A 26,001-nucleotide genomic window follows, 5' to 3' on the forward strand; every position below is an offset into this window, starting at 1 on the left:
CAACAACCAAAATTTATTGGTGAATAGGATGGAGGTCTAAACTAACACAAACAATCTATCTAGTTACATAAAAGAAACATTATTAAGAAAGCTCAAACATATTACAAAATACAAACAGTGAGACAGAAAAGATATAAGACAAACATTTAGATATACTGTAAAAGTGTAAGGGATATATTCCATAACTACCATGGACCTGGACGTCCCTGAGGTTCTAAAGGGAGAGTCTCTCTCTATCTAGTATCTATAGTTATAGTCCTCTCCTCCAATAATTTTCATGGAGAATCTCTGATTGGTTGGCAAATCTATTCTCTTTCATTATTGGCTTACTTCAAATCCCCTGTATTTAGCATACACCAACCCCCTGTAAGGCAAATCTTGGTGCACCCTTTATGGAATGTAAGCATGCCGGTTCATGACCTTTTCCTGGGAAATTAGGTATTGATGAAAGGCTGGCCACCTTCATTGCATATCTAAATGAGGGATCCTTTGAAATGAAGCCAACAGGTTTGGTCCCATTGTTAGATAAACTAACTCTGGCACTGAACTGTCTGAAAGAGGATTCTCAGCAAAGACTTCTGTTATACAGTAAAGAAGGTGTAATTAATAGAATATTCCCTTTGGCAACTATAGTATCTATAGAACAGGAATTTATGGGAAGACATATTGGACACCCACACTGATACAGCTCTGAAATATCTTCAGAATTACAATATTATTTACAGTGTTTTATGGAGATTTCACATAAACTCATTATCTAACAGTCCACCCTTGTGGCCAATGAAACTAGGCCACACCTAAAATAATGAATCATGAGTAATCTCCTTTAATATTCAGAATTTTGTCGTTGCCTTCTGAAATAAAAAAAAAGAAATGACTCTTTAAACTCTCCATCTCTACATTCCACATTTCTGGATCTCAATATCTGTAGTTCATAACTTGTGTTAGATGTAATAAGTTCATATTAATAATAAGAGACAAAACCGAAAAACTGAGGATCTTGTTTCTCAACAATCCCATAATATTAAGTCCATAATGCCATGTTGATCACGTTGCACTTGCTTCTGTGACATCCTTCCATGGTGATTTTCATTTGGTACAGTGTATTCAGTAGAGGCCTGTGGATCAACTTTCCTGGCTTTCTGAAGGTATACTTATGCTTTATTATTGTGGGCACAAATACAATAAAGGAAAACAGGTTTCCTCAAGAGTACTTGTAAGACAGATTCATTCAAAGTGATGTTTATCTAGTACTTCTGATTATTATGAACCATTGTTGACAATTGCTATAGATGTGGCATACTCATGAGACCCTTTTACATTGCCACATTAACAATTTGGATAGTTATCACCTTCAGCCAGTTTCTCTGGTTTTAACCATTTCCATACCGGGCACTTTTACCCCCTTCCTGCCCAGGCGATTTTTCAGGTTTCAGTGCTCTCACTCTTTGAATGACAATTGCGCGGTCATACAACATTGTACCCAAACTAACATTTTACCATTTTCTTCACACAACCAGAGCTTTCTTTTGGTGGTATTTAATCACCATTGGGGTTTTTTGCTATATTAACAAAAAAAGGCCAAACATTTTTTTTTTAAAAAAATGTTTTTCTTGGTTTCTGTTATAAACGTTTGCAAATAAATAATTGTTCTTCATAAATTTAGGCCAAAATGTATTCTATTACATGTCTTTGGTGAAAATAACCTAAATTAGGATGTATTTTTTAGTTTGTAGGAACGTTATAGAGTTCACAGACTATGGTATAGATCTGAATATTGATCAATCCTGAAGTACTGACAGCCAATCTAATTTCTTGAGGTCCAAGAATGTCAGAACAGTACCGATATCGCACAAATGAATCCTTTTTGCAAAGTAGACCGTCCGACGTACTTCATAAGAGGCATGGAGAGTTTTTTGAAGTATTTTTTTTGTCATAATTTTTCAGAAAATGAAAAAAAAAAAATTATTTTCACTATATTTTTTTACATACTCTCACCAGTGTAGTACAGCATCATCATATAACTGGCCTGGCAGTGATCAGGGACACTGACTGGTGACAGTATAAAAAATATATATATATAATTTTGTTTTTAATTTTTTTATTATTTTTAATTTTTTTTTACAGTTTTTTTCTTTTTCTTACGATTTTTTTTCATATTTCACTATGACCAAAGTAGTACAATGTTACCATAGTAACATTGTACTACTTTGGGGAAGTGATCAGTATTTTTTTTTTTTTGTTTTACACAATTTGCTTACAGCAAAGAATTACTTTGCTATAAGCAAGCAGTTACCTGAATGACATCGACTCATTCAGGGTTTTTTTTTTTTTGTGCTTAGCTGTGATTTGGCCACAGCTAATCACATGACACAGCTGGGCTGTGATTAGCCCAGCTTGTGCATGTGATCGCTGTGACCAATCACAGCTACACACACTAGTATACAATGGATGGCATGAATGAAGCCATCCATTGTATACAACTGTCATGTGACCTGCTGTGATTGGTCACAGCAGGTCACATGGTATCGGCAACGGGGCCGGTACTCAGATCTGTCATTGGCCGTGTCCGAGGTACACATCCGGTGACCAATCGCACCGCTGTGCGGCTCTGCAGGCGTGCAAACTTTGCATGCCTAGGAGCACGCCATATGGCGTCCACCTAGAACACTAAGGGATTTTGCAGACTGCCATTCGGCCATAGGCCAGGCAGGTAATGGTTAAAACACCCTCTGTCTCCATCCATTGTCATAAGCCTGAAAGCAATGCCCCACCTTCGGCTGATAGCCATTGTGTGTGCGTGACCCTTTATGTCACCATTGGGGATCTTGTTACCATCACAACTCACCACTGTATGCTTTTACTGGAATCTGTGTCCAGTTATGCAAACACTGATGGGCTAAAGCCTTGGCTGGTGCCAAATATTTGTGCACTGAATTCCGTCCTTGGCTACTAGGTGTAGCTACTGTATGAGCCATGCCTTTAGCAGGCTAAGGAAGAGGTCATACCTTTAGCAGGCTAGGGAAGAGTTCTAGAGCAGAGTAGGCAGTGTCATATAAGACAAAATAATTTAAAGCGGAGCTCCACCCAAAAAGATCCACTTTAAGGAATGCTCCCCATTAAGGATTGGCACCTTTGGGGGGCGAGGGGGGGAGCAGGTACCTGAATTTGACAGGTACCTGCTCCCATTTCCACTCCAATCACCTAGGCGATCGGAAGCAGAAGGTGTCCTCCCTTCCTGTAGTCTTTTGGGACACGTGACAGGTCCCAGAAGACTACATGACCATTCAGGAAGCACAACGCTGCATGCGCAGTGGGTACCCGGCTGTGAAGCCGCAAGCTGTCACAGCCTAGTGTCCACACTGAAGATGCCGGCCTCCTGGAATACAGGACGACTGGTGAAACATGCTGTGGGGGCACACCACAAGACCGAGGGACAGGTGAGTGGCTGTTTTTTAAAAGTCAGCAGCTACAGTTTTTGTAGATGCTGACTTATTTTTTGCCAGGTGAGTGGAACTCCGCTTTACTTTCAGAATATAGAGAGGAATTGTAATGTCACCTGTTACTTGTGGCTTCAGTAATCATCCAACCAAACTACACTTAAGTACCATTGTACTATACTATACCTGCAAACTGCCAATCACTAGGAATCTCATCTCAAGTCCCAGTACAGTATATCTATAGGATACTCAAGCAGTGCCCTTTGCACTTAGTTATGGCAAAAAACCAACAAACAAAAAAATGACTGTATATGAGGACTGATAGATTTTAGGACTGTAGAGAGGACTTCATGTGAGATGTAGAGATAGAATGGATAACACAACTATTTCGTAAACCTGGTGTTACTCTTACTGTTGTTGCAGGTGGCAATAGTTAAATGACAATAAGTGAGCTTCACCACATTTATATAAAACAATCATTCAATGTTGGAAGAGAAAAAAAACAGCTGGAAATTCACTTAAACACACAAAAATGCTGTAAAGAGAGCTTTAATATTTTATATCAAACATTTAAAACAAAAAATGTTCTCCCTGTGCAATTTCAAAATGTTCTCCATATAATTTCTCCATATCGCCCTCTTTTTTTTTATTTCACCATAGCAAAACCAAACAACTTAAGAAGCACCCAGGAAGAAAAATTGTAACGGATAGAAAACAAAAATACTGAAAAAAAAAAAAAAGCTACAGATTTAATGCTGACTCGGCATGACATTTATCCTACCCTTTCTCTTTAACTTGTAAGGGAGCATTGAATCTGTATTCAGTCTCCACAAAACAAAATGCAAACTGTTATACAGTGACTTAGCACAAGCCAATCCTCTCCTACAATGAGTAAATTCATCCCTTTTAAACTCACTTAGCAAGGCAGGGACACAAAAAAATAATTTAAAAGTAGAGAGGAGAAAAAACTTTTTTTTTTTTTAGAGATTTAGTTTGTCCCAACTACCATTAAATGAAGCAATTCAGAGGCTTCTCCTTAACCACTTCCCCTGTGACCCATGTACATAAACGGCCGGACAGGAGCAGTGCAGGGGCCGGTTGCAGTTCATAAACAGCGCCCGCATTTTCAAGCTGTGTGCGCTCCCTGGGAGCGCGCGGCATCGCAATCTGGTGCCCGTTGTGTCCGGAGGCTGTTTGGGACCTCTGTGCGAGCTATTCACTGGTTGTTAACCACTTCCCGTCCGGCCCATGTATATAAATTGCCGGAAGGGAGCAGTGCAGGATTGGGGCCCACCATTTTAGCCTGTGCGCGCTCCCTGGGACACAGTGGAACACCGAACGCTGTTCGGGACCTCTGTGGGAGGTTCCGATCATGTGATCACTGATTGGCCAATCAGTGATCACATGAATAGTAGTAAGCAATGATGTCACTTCTGACATCATTGCTTACTACGTGTGAAATCTGTGAATGATCACAGAAGTCACATGGTACAGGGCCATTCACAACAGCTTTGTACCATGTGACAAGCTGTGACCAATCACAGCTCGCACGGTATTTCTCAGTGGCTGCAGGAATGCAGCCAGAGAGGAGGAGAAATGATTGCTTTTACAGCCTTTATGGGTATAAAAGCAATCAGTGTAGAAAAAAATAAATTTCATCACCCCCACAAGTAGTACAATGTCACTATGGTGACACTGTACTGCTAGGGTGACAGTATGTTAAAAAAAAAAAACAAATAATATAAAAAAAAAATAAACAACAATGCAAAAAAAAAAGTTTGAAAAATTATAATTTTTGGTTAAACTAATTTGATTTTTTTTTTTACTAAAAATATAACCGAATAAATTTTGGCCAACATTTATGAAGAAATATTATTTATTTGCAAAATGTTATAAGAAAAACACTTTTTTTTTTTTCAAAATTGTTAGACTTTTTAATTTATATAGCAAAAAAAAAAAAAAAAAAATCCCAGTGGGGAATAAATACCACCAAAATAAAGTTTTATCTGTCTCAAAAAAATGCTACAAAATTCATATGGGTACAGTGTTGCATGACCCCGCAACTGTCATTCAAAGTGTGATAGTACTGAAAGCTGAAAATTGAAGTGATTAAAACAAACATAAAAATGTTGCTATGCTTTAAGGTCCTCTTTTCAAAGTATTTTGCTTATTCTGGGTCAGATCTGGATTATCCACCGATGTTCTAGTATTCTTCCTAAAATACCAAACTCAAAAACACGTTATTTACACACGTTAAAAAGGACATGAGCGCATTTGGAAGAGAAAAAAAAAAAAACAAACATACTAAATCATCAAAATACCATCAAGTGCAAAATAACATATTATCATGTATTTTCCCATTGACAGGGTGAATGAAAACTTCACTCTGAGCCACAGGAAAGAAAAGGAAAAATAAAATTTCTACTTTTTCTACATTTTCTGAAGTATAATGATTAAGATGTTAGATCAGTGCACAGGTTCATTAGCCAGGGGTGTATTTACCACATGGCAAACAAGGCATTTGCCTAGGGCGGCATTTTTTAGGGGGGCAGCACTGACCCCCAGAAGAAGGGGCATATGTGGCATGGGGACTGGGGGAGATCTGAGAGAGGCTGCGGGCTGCTTGATGGCATATGCAGAGCCCTATTGTCGTTCCCGGGAATGTCCAGAGCTGTGAAGGTGAGCATCTTTCTCCCTGGCGCTGAGAAGGGGAGGTGGGTATTAGTGGAAGGCTCCCTCGGGTGGGGGTGGGGCAGGGGTGTTGTTGGTCACTGTCAGGCTCTCTCTGTGGGGGGGGGTCTGGTGTTGGTTGCTGTCAGGCTCTCTGTCGGGGGGGGGGGGATCTGATTTTTGTCTTGCCTAGGGCAGCACAAAACCTAAATACACCACTGTCATTAGCAGATAAGATATTTAAAAAAACATTTTGGTACCAGTACTGAGCTCATTAGAAAGGGGAAAGAGAAACAAAAAAAAGTAAATGCATGCGTTTAAAAGGGATCACATTTCTCATTGATGGCCATCAAACAATGGTGTGTTCACACCCCTGAAAAGAGTATTCCTTTTCCACATATAGACAGTTCATACACATCCAATACATCACATAGACAAACCCATTAATTGAAGTCATCCATTGAATCAAATACTTCATGGGTTGAGAACGTTTATGTAATTCCAACTAGATTACTACGTGTTTCCTGCAAACAGGAGAAGAAAGGAAAGAAATTCAGTTGAAACAGGAGTAAGCTTCTGTCCTAAGCAATACTTATACCCATATATATATATAATGACAATGTAGCGACCTGTCACAGCGTAGAAAGGATATTTCACCCGGGATTCTCAACAAGGCAGGTTGAGGGGCTCCAGGGTACTTGTAGAAAGTGAAAAACCAGTTTCCTCTGCATTAAACATTTGTTTATAAAGTGCATTTTGGGACCTGGCGCCTGGAGATTTCAAAGTGATTTGGGAGGGATGAAATCTCCAATCGTCGGACCAGGTTTTGGGAATAGCCAGGAGACTGATTGGTCAAGTGTGTGTGAGCTTCTTCTAGAGTCAGGACAAGGGTTCTGGGCTCCACCCCGGCACCCAGGAGGTCAGTGCCTAGGAGTCAGGAGGGCTCCACCCAGGAAAGGTGGAAGCAAGAGCAGCAAGGGGCTGTATACCTGAGAGAGCCATGAGGCTGAATATTTGTTTCATTTGTATTGATGGTGGATACCCCAAACAGAGAGTCTCCCTCTCTATCTAGTGTCTATAGTTATAGTTCTCTTCTTCATTAACTTTCATGGAGTATCTCTGATTGGTTGGCAAATCTCTTCCCTTTCATAATTGGCTAACTTCAAATCCCCTGTATTTAGCATACACCAACCCCCTGTAAGGCAAATCTTGGTGCACCCTTTATGGAATGTAAGCATGCCGGTTCATGACCTTTTCCTGGGAAATTAAGTATTCATGAAAGGCTGGTCACCTTCATTGCATATCTAAATGAGGGATCCTTTGAAGTGAAGCCAACAGGTTTGGTCCCATTGTTAGATAAACTAACTCTGGCACTGAACTGTCTGAAAGAGGATTCTCAGCAAAGACTTCTGTTATACAGTAAAGAAGGTGTAATTAATAGAATATTCCCTTTGACAACTATCATGTCTATAGAATAGGAATTTATGGGAAGACATATTGCACACCCACACTGATACAGCCCTAACTGAAATATCTTCAGAATTACAATATTATTTACAGTGTTTTATGGAGATTTCACATAAACTCATTATCTAACACAAACAACAAATTGATGTTATGTAAGACATGGAGTGATTGCCTCAGAAATGTATGTATTGAACTCTGAAGATTTATCCACCCAAAATGTACAGTCATGGCCGAAATTGTTGGCACCCTTGATATTTTTCCTGAAAATCATGTATTTCTCACGAAACGTATTGCATTAACACATGTTTTGCTATACACATGTTTATTCCCTTTGTGTGTATTGGGACAAAACAAAAAAAGGGAGGAAAGAAAGCAAATTCGACATAATGTCACACAAACCTCCAAAAATGGGCTGGACAAAAGTATTGGCACCCTTTCACAACTGCGGATAAATAAGAATGTTACAAGCATGTGATGCTCCTGTAAACTCACCTGGGGCAAGTAACAGGTGTGGGCAATATAGAAATCACACCTGAAAGCAGATAAAAAGGAGAGACGTTCACTTAACCTTTGCATTGTGTGTCTGTCTGTGCCACACTAAGCATGGACAACAGAAAGAGGAGACGAGAACTGTCTGAGGACCTGAGAACCAAAATTGTGGCAAAATATCAACAATCTCAAGGTTACAAGTCCATCTCCAGAGAACTAGATTTGCCTTTGTCCACAGTGCGCAACATTATCAAGAAGTTTGCAACCCATGGCACTGTAGCTAATCTCCCTGGTCGTGGACGGATGAGGAAAATTGATGAAAGATTGCAACGCAGAATAGTCCGGATGGTGGATAAGCAGCCCCAAACATGTTCCAAAGACATTCAAGCTGTCCTGCAGGCTCAGGGAGCATCAGTGTCAGCGCGAACTATCCGTCGACATTTAAATGAAATGAAACGCTATGGCAGGAGACCCAGGAGGACCCCACTGCTGACACAGAGACATAAAAAAGCAAGACTACAGTTTGCCAAAATGTACTTGAGTAAGCCAAAAGCCTTCTGGGAAAACGTCTTGTGGACAGATGAGACCAAGATAGAGCTTTTCGGTAAAGCACATCATTCTACTGTTTACCGAAAACGGAATGAGGCCTACAAAGAACAAAACACAGTACCTACGGTAAAATATGGTGGAGGTTCAATGATGTTTTGGGGTTGTTTTGCTGCCTCTGGCACTGGGTGCCTTGACTGTGTGCAAGGCATCATGAAATCTGAGGATTACCAAAGGATTTTGGGTCGCACTGTAGGGCCCAGTGTCAGAAAGCTGGGTTTGCGTCCAAGATCCTGGGTCTTCCAGCAGGACAATGACCCCAAACATACGTCAAAAAGCACTCAGAAATGGATGGCAAAGAAGCGCTGGAGAGTTCTGAAGTGGCCAGCAATGAGCCCAGATCTAAATCCCATTGAACACCTGTGGAGAGATCTTAAAATTGCTGTTGGGAAAAGGTGTCCTTCCAATAAGAGAGACCTGGAGCTGTTTGCAAAGGAAGAGTGGTCCAAAATTCCGGGTGAGAGGTGTCAGAAGCTTATTGATGGTTATAGGAAGCGACTGATTTCAGTTATGTTTTCCAAAGGGTGTGCAACCAAATATTAAGTTAAGGGTGCCAATACTTTTGTCCAGCCCATTTTTGGGGTTTTGTGTGACATTATGTCATATTTGCTTTTCTGCCTCTGTTTTATATTTGTTCCAATACATACAAAGGGAATAAACATGTGTATAGCAAAACATGTGTTAATGCAATACCTTTTTTGTGTGAAATACTTGATTTTCAGGAAAAATATCAAGGGTGCCAACAATTTCGGCCATGACTGTATATATATAATGGTTATATTGTATAACCATTGTCTTCTCCCAGCAGGGATTGGAGGAGCAGTCCCCCCCCCCCCCCCCCCCAGGAGAAGACTGATTATTATACCAACCGCTAGAAATAATCGCAGGTAAAATCCAAAAGGCTGGCTGTACCCAAGTTGGTCAATCAATCAACTTAGGTATATTCAGCCTGCCCATGCATGGTTTGAGTCTAGGCTGCTTTCTGCTGAACTGGCCAAGATTTGAACCGAGTGTGGTCAGCTTAACATTACCATTGTATGCAAGAAATCTAACATAGGAGCTCCACATGTAACTAAAATATCACTGATCTGACTGGCAAATAAACTCCTACCAACATTTCCCTTTTAGTTTGATATATAGCGGGGGAAGGTTCTTCAGTCCAAGATAAATTACAAAGATCAAAATTCAGTCTTGTACTGTATACTAATCTAATAATAAAATCATTATTTTCATTTAAACTGATGAAATCAAAGCATGAATGATTTGTACAGAAGGAGGGGCAGAACGTCTGGCTCACTTCACCACATTGAAGTAAGCCAGAAATGGGAACCTGTCAAAACCAGGTACCCGCTCCCCCCTTCCCCCCAGAAGGTGCCAAACATGGCAGTCTAGGGGGGAGGAGGCAAACAAGCGGAGCTTCCAATTTTGGGTGGAACTCTGCTTTAAACTGAACAAACCAAAGCATGACTGATTTGTACAGTCACAATATTTATTTTGCAGAAACATTTGAGTTTAGTTTCTAAAGCGAGCAAAATCTTCTCTTGTATTAGGAGAGGTATAGACTCCAGAGAGAGAGATATAATTTCCCCGGTACAAATCATTAGTAAGACCTCATCTGGAATATGCAGTTCAGTTTTGGGCACCAATTCACAAAAAGAACATTGGGGAACTGGAGAAAGTACAGAGAAGGGCAACCAAACTGATAAGAGGCATGGAGGAGCTCAGCTATGAGGAAAGATTAGAGGAACTGAATGTATTATCTACTGAGAAGAGGAGATTAAGGGGGGATATGATCTCCATGTATAATACATAAGGGGGATATGATCTCCATGTATAATACATAACGGGGGGATATGATCTCCATGTATAATACATAACGGGGGGATATGATCTCCATGTATAATACATAAGGGGGGGATATGATCTCCATGTATAATACATAAGGGGGGGATATGATCTCCATGTATAATACATAAGGGGGGGATATGATCTCCATGTATAATACATAAGGGGGGGATATGATCTCCATGTATAATACATAAGGGGGGGATATGATCTCCATGTATAATACATAAGGGGGGATATGATCTCCATGTATAATACATAAGGGGGGATATGATCACCATGTACAATACATAAGGGGGGATATGATCACCATGTACAATACATAAGGGGGGATATGATCTCCTTGTATAATACATAAGGGGGGATATGATCACCATGTATAATACATAAGGGGGGATATGATCTCCATGTATAATACATAAGGGGGGATATGATCTCCATGTATTAATACATAAGGGGGGGATATGATCTCCATGTATAATACATAAGAGGGGATATGATCTCCATGTATAATACATAAGGGGGGATATGATCTCCATGTAGAATACATAAGGGGGGGATATGATCTCCATTTATAATACATAAGGGGGGTATGATCTCCATGTATAAATACATCAGTGGTTCATATAGTGAACTCGGTGTAGAGCTATTCACCCTGAGGTCATCACAGAGGACAAGGGGGTGCTCTTTATGTCTGGAGGAAAATAAATGTAAGCTCCAAACACGGAAAGGTTTCTTCACAGTAAGAGCTGTGAAAATGTGGAATAGACTCCCTCAAGCATTGGTTCTGGCCAGCTCAGTGGATTGCTTTAAAAAAAGTCCTGGATTCTTTCTTGGATACACAGAATATAACTGGATGATTGCCTCCTGGGGGATCTGGAAGGAATTTGTTTCCCTGGAGGAGCAAAATGGATCATGCTTTGCTGGGTTTTTTGCCTTCCTCTGGATCAACTGTGGGTATAGGATTATAATGTTTTATTTTTTTTTTTTTTATGGTTGAACTGGATGGACTTTTGTCTTTTTTCATCCAGACTATGTAACTATGTACACCATACAATCATGTTTTTTTACACATTTGCAATGTAGTCATCTACTTAAGCTTTATTAGGCAAATCAAATTATTTTCATGGCTGCAACACTCAACATTATGTGTTTACAATATAAAAATAGTAAAATAGTATATTAAAAATGTTTTCTGCTTTCACATGTGCATGAGCTTTTAATTACTATGACATTAAGTTGACATGAGTTAGTTATATCGGAGTCTTGTATGGATTGGTGTTCTTATAGTCTCCTTTGCACTGTGTCTCTCTATTTCCCTCATGAACCTTCTGATATGATTGCAGTTTTTTTAAAAAACACGTATTAAATGCAGATTTTTATGTGGTTTATCTTCCGTGTAAAGCTCTAAAGCTGGATCAAAGATTTTTTTCATTTAAAATATATCACATTCATTAATTATGCTGGATAACTTCATTTGTCTTAGCATTTAGCTTCTATGAGAAATCCTTGTCACATTGTCCGCATGGCTTCTCTCCTGTGTGAATTTTCTGGTGTTGAATGAAATGTCCCCTTTGTGAGAAGAATTGGTCACATTTTGAACATCTAATTGGCTTTTCCCCATGTGGATCCTCTGGTGTATGAGAAGAACAGAACTGCATGAGAAGCACTTTCCACATTCTAAACATTTTAAATGATTTCTCTCTTGTGTGGATCCTTTTATGAGTATTAGGATGACAATTTCATGAAAAGCATTTGCCACATTCTGAGCATTTAAAGGGTTTTTTTTCCTGTGTGAATCCTCTGGTGTGTAACAAGATTTTGCTTGTAAGAGAAGCTCTTATCACATTCGGAACATCTAAATGGTTTCTCTCCAGTGTGAGTCTTCTGGTGTGAAACAAGACTTTTCTTATAAAAGAAGCACTTGTCACATTCGGAACAACTAAATGGTTTTTCTCCTCTGTGGGTTCTCTGGTGTGTAACAAGATTTTGCTTGTAAGAGAAGCACTTGTCACATTCGGAACATTTAAATGGTTTCTCTCCGGTGTGAGTCATCTGGTGTGAAACAAGACTTTTCTTATAAAAGAAGCACTTGTCACATTCGGAACAACTAAATGGTTTTTCTCCTCTGTGGGTTTTCTGGTGTGTAACAAGATTATGCTTGTAAGAGAAGCACTTGTCACATTCGGAACATTTAAATGGTTTCTCTCCGGTGTGAGTCATCTGGTGTGAAACCAGACTTTTCTTATAAAGGAAGCACTTGTCACATTCGGAACAACTAAATGGTTTTTCTCTTCTGTGGGTTCTCTGGTGTGTAACAAGATTTTGCTTGTAAGAGAAGCACTTGTCACATTCGGAACATTTAAATGGTTTCTCTCCGGTGTGAGTCTTCTGGTGTGAAACAAGACTTTTCTTATAAAAGAAGCACTTGTCACATTCGGAACAACTAAATGGTTTTTCTCCTCTGTGAATCCTCTGGTGTGTAACAAGATTTTGCTTGTAAGAGAAGCACTTGTCACATTCGGAACATTTAAATGGTTTCTCTCCAGTGTGAGTCTTCTGGTGTGTAACAAGACTATACTTTAGTGAGAAGCACTTGTCACATTCGGAACATTTAAATGGTTTCTCTCCCATGTGAATCTTCTGGTGCTTAACAAGACTTTTCTTATGAAAGAAGCACTTGTCACAATCAGAACAGCTAAATGGTTTCTCTCCCGTGTGAGTCTTCTGATGTAAAACAAGACTTTTCTTATGAAAGAAGCACTTGTCACATTCGGAACATTTAAATGGTTTCTCTCCAGTGTGAATCTTCTGGTGTGTAACAAGACTATGCTTTAGTGAGAAGCACTTGTCACATTCTGAACATTTAAAGGGTTTCTCCCCCGTGTGAGTCCTCTGGTGGTGAGTAAGATTATGACTATGTGAGAAGCACTTGTCACATTCCGAACATTTAAAGGGTTTCTCTCCAGTGTGAATCCTCAGATGAGCATTGAGTTTGGACTTAGAAGTAAATCTCTTCTGGCACTCAGAGCACTGATACAAATTGTCTCCTACTTGACTCATCTTCTGTAAATGACACTCAGTTTTGCTGTGAATTTTTTATTTTTAACAGGTATTCAGTTTACCACTCAGCTTAGTTTTTCACCTATATGAAAAATAAAAATAGATGTTTACACAGGTGTTAATAGTGACAACAGACTAAAAAGTATAGCTATACAACGTAACTGATTAAACCGTATACATTTTTGTTTTTATTATTATGGTGACCATAGTAGGGTTTTTTTTATAGGAATGACTAGACATGATGAGTAGTTCTAATCCAATTGTCATTCAATTCTATAAATGTATTTCTTATATAATGCACCAGATGAATACCTTTTCAGTTACTGTTCTACAGCAAGAAAACGAGGGGTCTGATCTGTAAACTCCCAGTTATGTCTAAAGCTGGGTATACACACTTAGTTGTTTTTTTCTTTTCAGCCACTGGGCAAAATGAATAAAAGAACGAATTCTCCCATCCACATATGAAAGGCGGATGGAATCCTCTCCACCGCGACAGTATTCTGACAGCGGGTCTCTGCACTGAGGGAATGCACTGATCAGCACCTTCAGCCGATTGGCTGCAAGCATTGGCAATGAAAGTTTTCCAGTGTGGCTGGAATATAACCTACTTTCTGTGTGTTTTGGATGCAGAAAAAATGCAACTGAAAACACATGTAGTGTGAACCAGGCCTAAAACAGAAATTATGAATGTTACTCTGAACCCTACTGATGTCTGTCAGGGATGGATTTTGTAAATCAGTGTTGGCCATTTTCCAGGCTAATAGGCAAGGGATTGACAATAATAGGTATGGAGAACTGGGCAAAGGTGAACATGTACCAATGTTAACAAAATTGCCATTCCGCATGTAGCGGATCTTTAATTAATGTTTAAAATAAACCGTAAAAATGTACAATTCCTTTAAATAACATGTTTGATTGATGCCCCAAACCTGCCTGTAAAGGGGCACACCTTTACTGTTGTTTTTGTTTATTTTGCATTTATTTTTCATGTATTTTACATGTTTTGATTATGTTTATTTTTCATTATGGAGAATATAACAACAATAATTCCGGAACGCGCAAAAGTTAGGGAGGCTCTAACATTGCCAAAGTCCCCAAGAAATATAATAAAGGGGCTCCATCTGTAACTAAAATATCACTGATGTGACTGACAAATTTAACTCCTACGAACATTTCCCCTTTAGTTTGGAATAAAGCGGGAAAGAGTTAAAATCTTCAGTCCAAGATAAATTACATGGATCAAAATTCAATCTTTTATGCTAATCTAATACTAAAATGATTAATTACATCTAAAGCGGAGTTCCAGACGTTTTTGTGTTTATTAAAAGTCAGCCGCTACAAAAACTGCAGTGGCTGACTTTTAATAAACACACAATTACCTGTCCCAGAGTCCAGCGATGTACTCACCTGCGCCGCTCCTTCTCCTTCTTAACACGGCGCCAGCATCTCAACTGTGGGCACCAGGCTGTAACAGCTTGCGACTTCACGGATGGGTGCCCACTGCAAGGAAATAAGTATTCGATCCCCTTCTGAATTTTAATATTTGCCCACTCACAAAGAAATGATCAGTCTAAAATTCGAATGTTCGGTGTATTGTAACACTGAGACAGAATAGCAACAAAAAATTTAAAAGAAATGCATGACTGACAAATGATGCACTGATTTGCATGTTCAGGAGGGAAATAAGTATTTGATCCCCTATCATTCAGCAGGATTTCTGGCTACCAGGTGTCTTTCATACTGGTAACAAGCTGAGATTAGAAGCAGTCTTTTAAAGGGAGTGCTGCTAATTTCATTTTGTTACCTATATAAAAGACACCTGTCCACAGGAGCAATCAAACAATCAGATTCCAAACACTCCACCATGGCAAAGACCAAAGAGCTGTTCAAGGATGTCAGGAACAAGATTGTAGACCTACACAAGGCTGGACTGGGCTACCAAACTATCGCCATGCAGCTTGGTGAGAAGATGACAAAAGTTGGTGCAATCATTCGCAAATGGAAGAAACACAAAACAACTGTCAGTCTCCCTAGGTCTGGTGCACCATGCAAGATCTCACCTCGTGGAGTGTCAATGATCATGAGAACAGTGAGGAATCATCCCAGAACTACACGTCAGGATCTTGTCAATGATCTCCAGGCAGCTGGGACCACAGTCACTAAGAAAACAATTGATAACACACTACGCCGACAAGAATTGAAATCCTGCAGTGCCCGTAAGGTCCCTCTGCTCAAGAAAGCACATGTCCAGGCCAGTCTGAAGTCTGCCACTGAACATCTGAATGATGCAGAGGAGGACTGGTTGAAAGTGTTGTGGTCAGATGAGACCAAAATCGAGCTCTTTGGCATCAACTGAACTCGCCATGTTTGGAGGAGGAAGAATGCTGCTTATGACCCCAAGAACACCATCCCAACTGTCAAACATGGTGGTGGAAACATTCTGCTTTGGGGGTGTTTTTCTGCAAAGGGGACAGGACAACTGCACCGCATCAAATGGACGATGGACGGGGCAATGTACCGTCAAATATTTGGTGAGAACCTTCTTCCCTCAGCCAAGGCATTGAAAATCGGTCGTGGATGGGTGTTCCAGCATGACAATGACCCAAAACACATGGCCAAGGCAACAAAGGAGTGGCTCAAGAAGAAGCACATTAAGGTCCTGGAGTGGCCTAGCCAGTCTCCAGACCTTAATCCGATTGAAAATCTGTGGAGGGAGCTGAAAGTTCAAGTTGCCAAATGTCAGCCACCAAACCTTAATGACTTGGAGAGGATCTGCCAAGAGGAGTGGGCCAAAATCCCTCCTGAGATGTGTGCAAACATGGTGGCCAATTACAGGAAATGTCTGACCTCTGTGATTGCCAACAAGGGATTTGCCACCAAGTACTAAGTCATGTTTTGTGAAGGTGATCAAATACTTATTTCCCTCATGAACATGCAAATCAGTCATCATTTGTTAGACATGCATTTCTTTTGAATTTTTTGGTGCTATTCTGTCTCTCAGTGTTACAATACACCGAACATTCGATTTTTAGACTGATCATTTCTGTGTGAGTGGGCAAACATTCAAAATCAGCAGGGGATCAGATATTTATTTCATTCACTGTGTATATATATATATATATATATATATATATATATATATATATATATATATACATACATACATACACACACATACATACATACATACACACACACTGTATATATATATATATATATATATATATAAATCAGTGTCAAAGCATGAAAAAACTCACATTAAATGTGAATAAATACTTAGTTAATGTTTTAGCTGGTCTGTGAACACAGCCTGGAGGTTATAAAACATATACTTAATGTTATACCCCCCTAAAGCACATACTAACACTTTAATAGTAGATATATTTGCCAAGGCAGTAGTGGCCAGTGAATACGAAGCAATAGCATTACTCCTTTCCTAATGAGACTGATGAAGAAAAAAAAGCTACCTATATACATGAAGCTTCCCCACCACCCAGTGGGCCATTTCCAGGTAGGTGGGACCTGGGGCACCAAACATCAACTGCTGCCCAGCACTGGGGACACAACTGAATGGATCCATCCTGTCACCAATGCAGCGCCTCTATATTAGGATTAGATGAATATTAGATTTATAAGATTACCTAGGGAGTAAATACTTACTAAAAATTTTAAAAAAAAACTGCAATTGCAACCTTCTAAAAATGCTAGTTGCCTGACTTTTATGATCTTCTCATTCTGTGTTGATCAGGATAGAAGTTATCTGTTCATTTTCTCAAGGTTAATGATTGAAATGATTAAAGCCAGATGGTCAGCCTGACTGCTGGGTGACACGTTTTTTGCAAGAATAATGTTTAGTCAACAATGACAACAGCCATGCCTCTTGCAGAATAAGTTTTCTTTAGCAAGCCATTCTAAGAATCAGAAGTACTCATTACCATACAACTAGCTGAAAAATCTCTATGAGATGGGTTGATACGGTCTTCTCCTTATTGAAAGGTGTGCATCATGTAAAGGATGAGAACTTTACTCCAGAACCTCACAAGGTTCAGACTGGTCCTCCATGTGTGCAAGACAACTTCAGGAGCCAGGGAAGACACGAAAACGTGCCAAGGGAAGAAAAATATATTTTAAATATATTTTAAAAATATTATTCCCTTTGCTAATGCCACGGAAAAGAATTGAGGGGTAGCTCTTTATTTGTCCCGCAGTTTATCGTTTACTGAATCTAAAATTATTAGGGATTGGGAGGGACGCTATCTTTTGCTGACGGGTCACTTGGATGGAAACCTGCTCTATTTTTTGGTATACTATGCTCCAAATATCAATCAGTTGGAATTCTTTCATTCTTTATTGAGCTCTTTAGCCTCAGAGCTTGAGGGCGATGTTATTTTGGCTGGTGACTCTAATCTAGCATTGGATTGCTTAAATCCCCTTCTAGACAGAGCCCCAAGTTTTCCCAGATTTTATATCGCTGTGATCTTGTTGATGCCTGGAGAGAAGCTAACAGACTTCTCGAGACTACTCTCATTTCTCTAGGGCTCATAACTGTTATTCCCGTATTGATCATATATTCCTCCATACATGTTCACTTTCTAGATTGATTACAGTTAAAGTGCTTTCTACACCTTGGTCCGACCATGACCCAGTTCTTTTGATGCTTTCGTCTTGGACACATGGGAGGACTGCTCCTCATTGGCGCCTTAATGAATCTCTCTTGGGTAAAGCTTCTTATTGTCTTGATATCTCCACACATTTGAAATTGTATTTTGAAATGAATAAGGCAGATGACATGACTCCAGCTACTAATTGGGTGGCTCATAAAGCATCAGTCAGGGGGTTTCTTATTGAACTGTCTTCACGACTTAAAAGGGCCCAAAACAAATTGGTTTTGACTATATCTCAAGTGTATACTGATCTTGTTGCCCAACATAAACAGACTCCTGATCCTGCTCTAATGGTTACATTTGACCAGGCCGAATGGAACTTAATTTGTGCCTTACTACAACAGTGGATAAACAGTTACGTTGGGCTAATCACAAATTTTTCACTTGGAGGTACAGACCAGGCACCCTATTAGCACACAAGTTGTCTCCTAAACATTCTCATATGGCTCTTCCTAAAATCAGACTCACTGCCGGTGCTTTATCTCAGGATCCCAGTAAGATCCTCCAAGAGTTTCATTCCTCTTATACTGATTTTTACTGTTCACCTCAAAGGGACATCTCCTCATCTACCAACAGTTTCCTGAATTCCGTGACTCTTCCTTCTCTTCAGGAGGACCTTGGAGAATTAATGGCTCAGCCTATCACTTGCGAGGAGATTCAGAACACCTTAAAAACCTTAGCTCCAGATAAGTCCCCAGGACCGGATGGCCTTCCTCATGCCTATTATAAAGCTTTCCCTGACCTTCTGATTCCACATAGAGCCCATTATTTAAATTATTTACGAAACGGAGGAGTGGTGCCTTCTAGAGATGAGCGAATCGAACTTGGCGAAGTGGAATTCGTTTAGAATATTAGAAAAAATTCGATTTGCGCCGAATCCGAAAATTAGCAGACTTCGGATGCGCGAATCGAAATTTTTCCAAAAATGGCGGCGACATGTGTGGCGACGGAGCGGGGATCTCTGGGAAGGCGCACAGACAAGGCGCGCTGACCCATAATGCATTCATTCATGACATGTGATCGCATTAGCCAATCAGCAGCCAGCCAGCCCTGTGTAATGGTGGAGCTATAAATTGCGCCATCTGACAATTCTCCATTTGCCTCCGGTCATTCAAGAGAGACAGACCTCTCTGTATTAGGGACAGAGTTAGGGCCACAGATACTTTAGGGACACAGAATTGTTACTCAGGGACACAGAACTGTTACTCAGGGACACAGAACTGTTACTCAGGGACAGACACAGAATTGTTACTGAGGGACACAGAATTGTTACTCAGGGACACAGAATTGTTACTCAGGGACACCGAACTGTTACTCAGGGACACCGAACTGTTACTCAGGGACACCGAACTGTTACTCAGGGACACCGAACTGTTACTCAGGGACACCGAACTGTTACTCAGGGACACCGAACTGTTACTCAGGGACACTGAACTGTTACTCAAGGACACAGAACTGTTACTCAGGGACAGACACAGAATTGTTACTCAGGGACAGACACAGAATTGTTACTCAGGGACACAGACACAGAATTGTTACTCAGGGACACAGAATTGTTACTCAGGGACACAGAATTGTTACTGAGGGACACAGAATTGTTACTGAGGGACACAGAATTGTTACTGAGGGACACAGAATTGTTACTGAGGGACACAGAATTGTTACTGAGGGACACAGAATTGTTACTGAGGGACACAGAATTGTTACTGAGGGACACAGAATTGTTACTGAGGGACACAGAACTGTTACTCAGGGACACAGAACTGTTACTCAGGGACACAGAATTGTTACTCAGGGACACAGAATTGTTACTGAGGGACACAGAATTGTTACTGAGGGACACAGAATTGTTACTGAGGGACACAGAATTGTTACTGAGGGACACAGAATTGTTACTCAGGGACAGACACAGAATTGTTACTGAGGGAAACAGAACTGTTACTGAGGGACACAGAATTGTTACTCAGGGACACAGAATTGTTACTCAGGGACACAGAATTGTTACTGAGGGACACAGAATTGTTACTGAGGGACACAGAATTGTTACTCAGGGACACAGAATTGTTACTCAGGGACACAGAACTGTTACTCAGGGACACAGAACTGTTACTCAGGGACACAGAACTGTTACTCAGGGACACAGAACTGTTACTCAGGGACACAGAACTGTTACTCAGGGACACAGAACTGTTACTCAGGGACAGACACAGAATTGTTACTGAGGGACAGACACAGAATTGTTACTGAGGGACACAGAATTGTTACTGAGGGACACAGAATTGTTACTGAGGGACACAGAATTGTTACTGAGGGACACAGAATTGTTACTGAGGGACACAGAACTGTTACTCAGGGACACAGAACTGTTACTCAGGGACACAGAACTGTTACTCAGGGACAGACACAGAATTGTTACTGAGGGACAGACACAGAATTGTTACTCAGGGACACAGAATTGTTACTCAGGGACACAGAATTGTTACTCAGGGACACAGAACTGTTACTCAGGGACACAGAACTGTTACTCAGGGACACAGAACTGTTACTCAGGGACACAGAACTGTTACTCAGGGACACAGAACTGTTACTGAGGGACACAGAATTGTTACTGAGGGACACAGAATTGTTACTGAGGGACACAGAATTGTTACTGAGGGACACAGAATTGTTACTGAGGGACACAGAATTGTTACTCAGGGCAGACACAGAATTGTTACTCAGGGACACAGAATTGTTACTCAGGGACACAGAATTGTTACTCAGGGACACAGAATTGTTACTCAGGGACATAGAATTGTTACTCAGGGGCACAGAACTGTTACTCAGGGGCACAGAACTGTTACTCAGGGACAGACACAGAATTGTTACTGAGGGACACAGAATTGTTACTCAGGGACACAGAACTGTTACTCAGGGACACAGAACTGTTACTCAGGGACACAGAACTGTTACTCAGGGACACAGAACTGTTACTCAGGGACAGACACAGAATTGTTACTCAGGGATACAGAATTGTTACTCAGGGACACAGAATTGTTACTGAGGGACACAGAATTGTTACTGAGGGACACAGAATTGTTACTGAGGGACACAGAATTGTTACTCAGGGACACAGAATTGTTACTCAGGGACAGACACAGAATTGTTACTGAGGGACAGACACAGAATTGTTACTGAGGGACACAGAATTGTTACTGAGGGACACAGAATTGTTACTGAGGGACACAGAATTGTTACTCAGGGACACAGAATTGTTACTCAGGGACACAGAACTGTTACTCAGGGACACAGAACTGTTACTCAGGGACACAGAACTGTTACTCAGGGACACAAAATCGTTACTCAGGGACACAGAATCGCTGAATTAAAGAGTATGTCAGACAACACGCAGAGGAGTGTCAGAGGAGGCCATGTTTTAGGAGCGAGCAGACGTGGCAGCAGATTAAGGGGTCGAGGCAGCGCTAGTCGCAGCCAGAGGCCAGTGCTCCCGGTGTCATCCAGCGGTCGTGTCTCCACCGACAACCCTGCCGTCATCGATTGGTTGGCTCGGTCGTCTTCCTCTTCCCAGGTCACCTCTGACACCTACAGCCAACGGTCGGTGGGTACGTCAGACACAACCGTTAGTTGGCATGGCCCGGGAGCAAGCCCACTGAAATCACGTGTCCTCTACCTGCCCCTGTCCTTTGGTGTTCCCTCACCAAGCGAAGTATCGCATGCTGTGGGCTCAGCCCCACTGTACAGTGAGGAAGAGCTAACAGAGGGCGGTCAGGAACGGGGGGAGACATCCGCCTCTTCAGCAGCCAGGCGAAGAAGTACTGGCGAGGAGAGTGGCTCGGTAGCCGGTCTAGAGACAGGTCTGTCTCCTGACCCACACGCAGCCGAGGGGGCTAGTAGTGAGGCGGAGACCCTAATTGATGATGATGAGGCTGATCGCACTTGGCAGCCTCGTCGTCATCAGGATATTGCTTCCGCATCATCAGGAGAAGAGGGTGCCAGCTTGGCAGCGAGCAAAACAGTCGGTGGGTTGCCCTGGAGGCAGCAGGGTCGCAGCAGTGTCAGTGGAGGCAAACGGCCACGGAGTAGAGCACCAGCTCCACTGCAGCCTACCACCACGGCCAGTAGTGGTGCCGGTGTGCACGGAGGAAGTAGCAGTCAGCCAGTGAGGAGTAGCGGGGGCAAAGTTTCCTACTCGGCGGTGTGGCAATTTTTCGTCAAGCCGCCCGAGGAAGTAAACGTAGCCGTATGTCGACTATGTGGCCAGAAAGTCAAGCGTGGCCAGGGGGCCCATGTCTCCATCGCCACACTCTGCCATGTGCCACTTTCAGGTCTCCTCACACTGCTGGTGGGTTCCATTTTGTCATAGGGTGCTGGCAGATTACGGGCCTCCCATTGCTGCTGCCAGGCCCGTAATCTGCCATGGGCCCCCGTACCGCCTCCTCATGCTGCTGCCAGGCCCGTAATCTGTCATGGGTCCCTGTACGGCCTCCCATTGCTGCTGTCTCCATCGCCACACTCTGCCATGTGCCACTTTCAGGTCTCCTCACACTGCTAGTGGGTTCCATTTTGTCATAGGGTGCTGGCAGATTACGGGCCTCCCATTGCTGCTGCCAGGCCCGTAATCTGCCATGGGCCCCTGTACCGCCTCCTCATGCTGCTGCCAGGTCCAGAGTGTCTCATGGGTCCCTGTACGGCCTCCCATTGCTGCTGTCTCCATCGCCACACTCTGCCATGTGCCACTTTCAGGTCTCCTCACACTGCTGGTGGGTTCCATTTTGTCATAGGGTGCTGTATGGCCTCCCATTGCTGCTGCCTCCACCGCCACACTGTGGCTCTACACTCTGGTTTTGGCCCCGTGACTGCCCAAATGAGTGAAGTGTGCGGTGATTCTAAGATCGACGGCACTCATCTGCATGTCATACTGACTGACAGTATTATTTCTCTTCCCCAGCAGACTCCAAGGGCATTTAAATTAAAGGTACAGTGTTCTGCACTAATATAAAGGCTCTCTGAAGCCTAGAAACACCCTTTTTAAAGTTAAATTCGCAGCGAATATATTCGCCTCGAATCGAATTTATTCCTCGAATTCGCCGAATCAGCCGAATCGAATTTTTGAATACTTCGCTCATCTCTAGTGCCTTCTGACAAAAATAAAGCGTTCATTAGTGTCATTCCTAAGCCCAATAAAGATACTACTGCTGTCTCTAATTATCGTCCTATCTCCTTGATTAATTGTCATCTCAAGATTCTCACTAAAGTTTTGGCTTTACGCCTTCATAAATTTTTAGCTCATTATATTCATGATGATCAATCAGGATTTATTAGCGGTCGACAAAGAAGATCAAATTCATCGAACTTTGGCACTGTCAGCTGTACAATCTAATTGGGACAATTAGAAGTCCTGTTGTCTTTAGATCTCCATAAAGCTTTCGACAGCCTGCCTGGGGACTATTTATTTCAGATGTTAGGTGCATTTGGGTTCTGCTCCTCCTTTTTGACTTTATTGCGGGCTCTATATTGTAATCCTTCAGCCCAGGTCTCTATCCGTGGATACAAATCGACTCCTCTGTCTGTTGGGAGAGATATTAGACAGGGATGCCCCCTTTCTCCTTTACTTTTTGCATTAGCAATGGAACCACTTGCTATTGCTATCCGTTGTGATCCTGTTATCTCTGCTATCTACTGGCCAACGAGATCATAAATGTGCCTTATTTGCTGATGATGTCCTTCTGTATGTGTCTGCTCCTCGAGTGTCTTTGCCTAGTCTCCTCCATTTACTTTCACCTATTTCACCAATTTTTCTATGGCCTCGGGTCTTACTCTAAATTCATCTAAAACGATTGCTTTAAATATTTCTTTGCCCACTTTGGAGGTTCAGTATCTTCAGGACAATTTCGATTTTCAATGTGCCCCCCCTGCTCTCTTCCCTATTTGGGGATCCATCTCACGAGCTCTATTTCATCAATACATCGTGCTAACTACCCCGTCTTTTTAAACGACTCAGGACCGATTTATTCTGGTTTGGTAGAATCAATTCCGTTAAAATGACTTTTCTGCCAAAACTAATATATTATTTTCGGACTTTGCCAATTGCGGTCCCCAGACGGGAAATCTTACTCTTACAATCTGCAGTCTCTAGATTTATATGGGGAGGTCAGGTCAATAATTCGACTTCATTTTATCAGAAAAAGCATGGTAGTTTGGGAATTCCTAATCTTATGACTTATTTCCATGTGGCTCAGAAAACGCAGCTCTCATGCACTACTGCTACGGGCTATGTGCCTCAATGGGTTCGCATTGAGGCTCTATCTTGCCATCTGTATGCTGTTGACTCCCTTATGTGGCTTCCCAGTCGGTTGCATCCTCCCATCCTTTGCCCTACGTTATCATATTCTTTAACAATCTGGGATAGATGGCGGGCCCGCAAGCCTTTATTTTCCCTACATACCCCTCTGGCCCCAGTTTTTTGTAATCCTGAATTCACACCTGGTGTTTGACTGGTGGATCAATAAGGGCTTTTTGCGTATTGGGGACTATTTGGATGAACTTCATCCATATTCTCTCCAATATTTTCACACAAAGTACCACCTGCCTTCTAGCGAAATGTTTCGTTATCATCAAATGTCTTTTGTCAATAGCAAACTTAAATTACTAATGGAAACCTGTACGCTCACCCCTCTCGAGGTCTCCTGTGGGGCTACAGGGACGGTGAAAGGTCGTCTCTCTAATATATATGCTTCCCTTGTTGATCCAAATATTAAGCTCTCATATATGGTACATTGGTAAAGGGATTTAAATATTTCTCTGGAGCTGGACACTTGGCGGAATACGGCTAATGCTAAAATCTCGATTAACACTACACTCATTGAATCTAATTACAAAACGCTTCTTCGGTGGTATCTGGTCCCTACACGTCTTGCTAAAATGTACCCTTCTGTGTCACCCATCTGTTTTCAACATTGTGGACAGGAGGGTACTATGCTCCACATCTGGTGGAAATGCCCTGTGGTGACTAGGTTTTGGATCTGTTTAACTTCTGTCATGGAAATTTTGTATTGTTGGTCGAACTTTAAATGTGTCATGTATTCGTGTTATTCATATGTCTCTCGTGTGGCTTAATTAAAGCTCTGAAGGCTGCAATTGGGCCATGCGCATGTACAATGTATGTATTACAGTACTCGGCTTGGTAATGGATGAGATGGCAGATCTGCGCTTATAGACCGGCGTGTATACCACCACGGCATTCCATGCGAATGCTGCTGTCAGTAGACCGTGGGCCTGTATCCACATATCAGCAGCATGGTACCACGTGGGCTTCATAACGCAATGCGCAAGCGGTGTGAACTCCACGTGTAGGCTTATGCATATCTTACAACCCATTACCAACTTGAAACTGTACCTTGGATGGATGTGTTTTAATAAAGATCGTATCGGGCCCATCCAGGTACAGACTGATATTTTTAGGGAGTGCTTGTGCAGAGAAATTTACATACCAATAGAAGCTAGTAGGACAGGAAATATGACCTCAGATGGCTCATAGGGGGGAAGGGGAGGAAGTCTGCTGACCTCAGAAGACTCATGGGGGAGGACCAGTGATAGATAATAGGGAAGGCTATGCTCCAATTGGAATGTACATCCTCTGTATAGGCAATCCCCATTGCATTGTTCGGTGGGAGGGTTTGACTTTATTCATGTGGGGGGCATGTGTGTATTTTTAATAAAAACAGAGAGCTGAGCCTAAAGCCGGCCCTTATGTGGAT

General features: G+C 41.7%; 1 protein-coding gene across 1 annotated transcript; it reads right to left on the reverse strand.

Annotated features, from left to right (window-relative positions):
• Positions 1-12,290: 12,290 nt before the first annotated feature.
• Positions 12,291-13,580, reverse strand: LOC149447387 (uncharacterized). Its single transcript, XM_089652610.1, has one exon. The coding sequence runs from the start codon at positions 13,578-13,580 to the stop codon at positions 12,291-12,293; it is 1,290 nt and encodes a 429-aa protein (XP_089508736.1).
• Positions 13,581-26,001: the final 12,421 nt, after the last annotated feature.

Source organism: Staurois parvus, unplaced genomic scaffold, assembly GCF_062004578.1.
Source record: "Staurois parvus isolate SC_StPar_1 unplaced genomic scaffold, SC_StPar_1.0 ptg000689l, whole genome shotgun sequence".
Taxonomy (NCBI): domain Eukaryota; kingdom Metazoa; phylum Chordata; class Amphibia; order Anura; family Ranidae; genus Staurois; species Staurois parvus.

Coding starts and splice junctions, on each gene's coding strand:
- LOC149447387 (XM_089652610.1), bottom strand. CDS start 13,580: ATGAGTCAAGTAGGAGACAATTTGTATCAGTGCTCTGAGTGCCAGAAG.